The sequence below is a fragment of the Eurytemora carolleeae genome, unplaced genomic scaffold (assembly GCF_000591075.1).
Source record: "Eurytemora carolleeae unplaced genomic scaffold, Eaff_2.0 scaffold365, whole genome shotgun sequence".
Classification (NCBI taxonomy): domain Eukaryota; kingdom Metazoa; phylum Arthropoda; class Copepoda; order Calanoida; family Temoridae; genus Eurytemora; species Eurytemora carolleeae.
Window position 1 is genome coordinate 194,627 of NW_019396257.1, and position 6,000 is coordinate 200,626.

The 6,000-nt window shown below is 35.9% G+C and overlaps 1 protein-coding gene across 1 annotated transcript; it reads left to right on the forward strand.

Annotated features, from left to right (window-relative positions):
* Positions 1 to 391: 391 nt before the first annotated feature.
* Positions 392 to 1,768, forward strand: LOC111699504 (calphotin-like; the record flags this gene model as incomplete). Its single annotated transcript, XM_023470192.1, has 1 exon — positions 392 to 1,768. A coding segment is annotated over one exon (1,377 nt), but the record flags the coding sequence as incomplete, so codon positions are not given.
* Positions 1,769 to 6,000: the final 4,232 nt, after the last annotated feature.

The window sequence follows — 6,000 nt, forward strand, 5'->3', positions numbered from 1 at the left end:
ACGAATTTTTTTGTGAAAATCCGCGAATTATTTTTGTTTTGTTTTACGATGTACACAAAGAGAACATGTTCACAATTAATTTGGAAGATGGGCGCAAAGCGCCCTCTAAGGCTAGTAATATAAATATAGATACTTGGTGTATAATACAAACCAAGATATAATAGAAATATAGATACTTGGTTCATAATACAAACCAATATGAATATGTATACAATAGAAATATAGATACTTGGTGTATAATACAAACCAAGATGAGAAAAGCTAAAAGAGCGGAATCAATTTCCTTTCCGTGTCCTACATTCTTTACTTCCAATCTATTTATTCTTTGCATCATTGAATACCAAAGTAAACTTTAATTGCCCTTATCCTAATTCCTGTCCTGCTTTATGTCTTGCTGCCTGTCCTGGTCCCTGTCCTGATTCCTTTCCTGATTCCTGTCCTTATTCCTATCCTGGTTTCTGTCCTGATTCCAGTCCTGGTCCCTGTCCTGATTCCTATCATGGTTCCTGTCCTGATTCCAGTCCTGGTCCCTTTCCTGATTGCTGTCCTGATTCCTGTCCTGATTCCTGTCCTGATTCCTGTCCTGATTCCTGTCCTTATTCCTATCCTGATTCCTGTCCTGATGCCAGTTCTGATTCCTGTCCTGATTCCTATCCTGGTTCCTGTCCTGATTCCAGTCCTGGGCCCTGTCCTGATTTCTGTCCTGATTCCTGTCCTGATTCCTGTCTTGATTCCTGTCTTGATTCCTGTCCAGATTCCTGTCTTGATTCCTGTCCTGATTCCTGTCCTGATTCCTGTCCTGATTTCTGTCTTGATTCCTGTCCTGATTCCTGTCCTGATTCCTGTCCTGATTTCTGTCCTGATTCCTGTCCTGATTTCTGTCGTGATTCCTGTCCTGATTCTTGTCCTGATTCCTGTACTAATTCCTGTCCTGATTCCTGTCCTGATTCCTGTCCTGATTCCTGTCCTGACTCCTATCCTGATTCTTGTCCTGATTCCTTTCCTAATTCCTGTCCTGATTCCTGTCCTGATTCTTGTCCTGATTCCTCTCCTGATTCCTCTCCTGATTCCTGTCCTGATTCCTATCCTGATTCCTGTCCTGATTCCTGTCCTGATTCCTGTCCTGATTACTGTCCTGATTCCTGTCCTGATTCCTGTCCTGATTCCTGTCCTGATTCCTGTCCTAATTTCTGCCCTGATTCCTGTCCTGATTCCAATCCTGACTCTTGTCCTGATTCCTGTCCTGATTATTGTCCTGATTCCTGTCCTGATTCCTGTCCTGATTCTTGTCCTGATTCCTGTTCTGATTCCTATCCTGATTCCTGTCCTGATTCCTGTCCTGATGCCTGTCCTGATTCCTGTCCTGATTCCTATCCTGATTCCTGTCCTGAAACCTGTCCTGATTCCTATCCTGATTCCTGTCCTGATTCCTGTCCTATTTCCTGTCCTGATTCCTGTCCTTATTCCTGTCCTGATTCTTGTCCTGATTCCTGTCCTGATTCCTGTCCTGATTCATGTCCTGATTCCTATCCTGATTCTTGTCCTGATTCCTGTCCTGATTCCTGTCCTGATTCTTGTCCTGATTCCTGTCCTGATTCCCGTCCTGATTTTTGTCCTGATTCCTGTTCTGATTCCTATCCTGATTCCTGTCCTGATTCCTGTCCTGATGCCTGTCCTGATTCCTGTCCTGATTCCTATCCTGATTCCTGTCCTGATTCCTGTAAGTAAAGTTAGAAACAAGCTAGACATGTATGATGTACATGTCTAGGACAGAATAATACTAGATGATCGAAACACACAAAAAGATATAATTGAGTTTAAATGTAAAACCAAAGGACTAGACCTGGTGCACAAAAAGAATGTATAACTTTCCTAGCTCTCTGGATATATGTGAGAGAGAGTGTAATCATTTCCCCCAAAGCCCAATTTGACATTTATGAAAAGCGAGAATCTGTTTAACTAGCGGTTGAAATAGTCGGAGCTAGTTCAACTTCCTCTTTATAACTTATAGATTCTCAACTCTGGATGTGTAAAATAAATCCAAATCTTGTTTTGCATTTCTCAATTTGTTCATTAATCCTTGAAATCATCCTCTCAGTTCCATTCAACCTCAGAGTAACCAAGAAATATTCAAAACAGGAACCCTCAACCTCAGAGTAACAAAGAAATATTCAAAACGAGGAACCCTCAACCTCAGAGTAACAAAGAAATATTCAAAACAGGTATACTCAACCTCATGCGTAGAAACGTAGAAATATTCAAAACAGGAACACTCAACCTCGTAGCTAACAAGATATATTTAAAACAGGAACACTCAACCTCGTAGCTAACAAGATATATTTAAAACAGGAACACTCAACCTCGTAGCTAACAAGATAAATTTAAAACAGGAACACTCAACCTCGTAGCTAACAAGATATATTTAAAACAGGAACACTCAACCTCGTAGCTAACAAGATATATTTAAAACAGGAACACTCAACCTCGTAGCTAACACTCAACATCAGAGCAACTAAGAAATATCCAGAACAGGAACACTAAACCTCATAAAAACCATGAAATATCCAGAAAAGGAACACTCAACCTCAGAGCAACCAAGAAGTATCTAGAACAGGAGCACACAACCAAGAAATATTCAAAACAAGAACACTCAACCTCATAGCAACCAAGAAATATACAAAACAGGAACATTCTACGTCATAGCAACCAATAAGTATCTAGAACAGGAACACTCAACCTCATAGCACCAAGAAATATCCAGAACAGGAACATTCAACCTCAGATTAAACAAGAAATACTCAAGACAGAAACACTTAACCTCAAAGCAACCAAGAAATATCCAGAACAGGAAAACACAACATCAAAGCAACCAAGAAATGACCAGAACAAGGAACACTGAACCTCATAGCAACCAAGAAATATTTAGAACAGGAAAACTCAACATCATAGCAACCAAGAAATATTTAGAACAGGAAAACTCAACATCAAAGCAACCAAGAAATATCCAGAGCAGGAACAATAAACCTCAGAGGAACCAAGAAATAATCAGAACAGAGACACTCAAAGACTAAAGTCCGCAAAAAGTGTACTATAGTGTAATTACACTTTGTGTGTCTTTCATTTACCCTGACCTAACCGGTTGGGATGAGTTTGTTTCTTTAATTAAATCAAATCGCGTTTTTTTCTATAATTTAACAATATTTGAATTTGCGGAGTTTTTATTTATTACTTTTTCATTTAAATGCATATACCAACAACAACAAAAAAAATAAAAGAAAAAGGGTCATCTGACTGGTGATACGTTGAGTACTTATAATTTTTTTAAACATTGTAGGTTCCTGGGTAAATATTTCTCGGTCTAAACCATTCAACAAACTTCAATTATTTAGTTGACATTTTAGTGAAATATTGTTTCAGAATTTCTTCAAACTTCGAGAATAATTAATCTCAGTTTAATTCTATTGTTCAAAAACCAGAAGTTAAAGAAAAAGTTTGTTTACAAAAGAAAATATTCACATTTACCAAAAGTTTAAGGGAGGGACCCGAATGCACAATTCACAATGGTACCAAATTGTAACGTTTGTCTGAGCATTGTTTTCTATCTGAAAATTTATCATTTACAATTGTGGTTTCTAAAAACTCGGACTTGCGGATATTTGCAACAAAGACTAAGAAGTGAATTTTCAGAATCCAAAATTATTTCAGTTATTTAATTTGGCATGGATAATGATTTCCATATATAAATTTTTAGAATTTGAAAGATAAACATAAAATTTAAACCACTTTAACCCGACAGCAAAAAAATGGATGTCATCGGTGATTTTTGGTCATATCTTTCTTTTACATGAATTTGTTAAAAACGACAGCTATCTGCTTCATAATTATAATTCCATAAAAAAGCGTTCATACAAATTTAAAGTTTTAAAATTATACTTCGCTTTCTGTTCGCAGCACAACAATGCTTCAGTCTGCTTCAATTAAATAGTAAAAAAATAGAGATTATGCCAACAATGGTGGTCGGTGCAAAAATTGTACATTTTATAGTGTTGCAATAAATCTGAATAGGGGATCTTCGCGCTAATCTTTTAAGAAACTTTGAAATTTTGATCTAGCATGTTTAGTTTTATTTTTGGAAGATATAATTAAATAGCTTTTCAATAACGCTTATTTTGGGTATAACAATCTCCATGCTTTTACAAGCTAGCAAACTATTGTAAAACAAATAGCTTGACACATGATATTTGTATGTCGTGCCTTCAAACGGATTTCTTAGATGCAGTGAGCACTAGAAAACTCTGGAATATAGGAAGACGACTTTTATAATCGAAAAATTACTTTTAATAGTCCAATGAGCTCAGGCAATTGTGTTGTGCAGTGTATAGAGAGACTCATTTCACTTTATAATTTATGTTATAAGGTACTTGTAAAACAATTTTTCAGTGTATAGATAGACTCATTTCACTTTATAATTTATGTTATAAGGAACTTGTAAAACTAGTTGCAGTGTAACAACATCAGGTCAATTAAGATTTGCTTTACTGTCGTCTTCCTATTCCACAGTTTTCTGGTTCTCACTGTAGTTTTTAAGAGAAAATATCTCTAATTCCTAAATAAAATGGAATATCATATGTGAGAGGCATGACAATGCGACCTTCTTATCTATTGTGAGAACAGTGTATTGTTGGATAAAATATTATTTCATTGATCAGTGGTATTCTAAATATAGAGATCGTAATAAATAAATAGGAAGACGTAGTTGAACTAGGCACGAATAGTTGAACTAGGAACGAATAGTTGAACTAGACATGAAAAGTTGAACTAGGTACGGATAAATAAACTAGGCACGGATAGTTGAACTAGGTACAGATAGTTGAACTAATTACGGATAGTTGAACTAATTACGGATAATTGAACTAAGTACGAATAGTTGAACTAGCCACTGCTAGTTGAATAAGGTAAAAATAGTTAAACTAACCAAGAATAGTTGAACTAGGCACGGATACTTAAACTAGGTACGAATAATAGAACTAGGTACGGATGGTTGAATTAGGTACGGATGGTTGAACTAGGTAGGAATAGTTGAATATTTGAACTAGGTACGAATAGTTGAATATTTGAACTAGGCATGGATAGTTGAAATAGGTACAGATAGTTGAACTAGGTACAAATAGTTGACCTAAGCAAAAATAGTTGAACTAGGCAGGGATAGTTTAACTAAGTATGAATAGCTGAACTAGGCATGGATAGTTGAACTAGATATGGATAGTTAAACTAGGTACAGATAGTTTAACTAGGTACGAATAGTTGAACTTGGTTTGGATAGTTGAAATAGGTACGAATAGTTGAACTAACCACTGCTAGTTGAACAAGGTGCAAATAGTTGAACTTAGCAAGAATAGTTGATCTAGGTACGGGTATTATATCCTTATAGTTTAACCAAGAGATGGATCATGAATCATTAATTTCCTGGAATTTTTACTGAAAAGACGACATTTCAAGAATTTGAAAACTCTGCGAACAAATTCAAAAAGACTAGGAAATTCAGTACAATGATGGATGAAATAATTAATTTTAACATTGATTTGTTGACAAATTTTAATGATAAGGTGTTCCTAAACATCTAATTATCTACTGTACAAGTTTTGTTAGATACATTTTTCGTCGTTCAATAATTTTTAAAACCCGATTCTCAAAATTAACAATCTATGAGAATTTTAAATATTGAATTTGCGCTCTTGCTGAACTAATATTCACCGTTCATAGGTCTCAAATGAATCCTAAAAATACTTCTCTACAATACTGCATTCTCAGATCAATTACCATGTCTGGCCAGACACTCCCTTTAATCAGATAAAATTCTCTACAATACTGCATTCTCAGGTCAACTACCATGTCTGGCCAGACACTCCCTTTAATCAGATAAAATTCTCTACAATACTGCATTCTCAGGTCAACTACCATGTCTGACCAGACACTCCCTTTAAACAGATAAAATTCTCA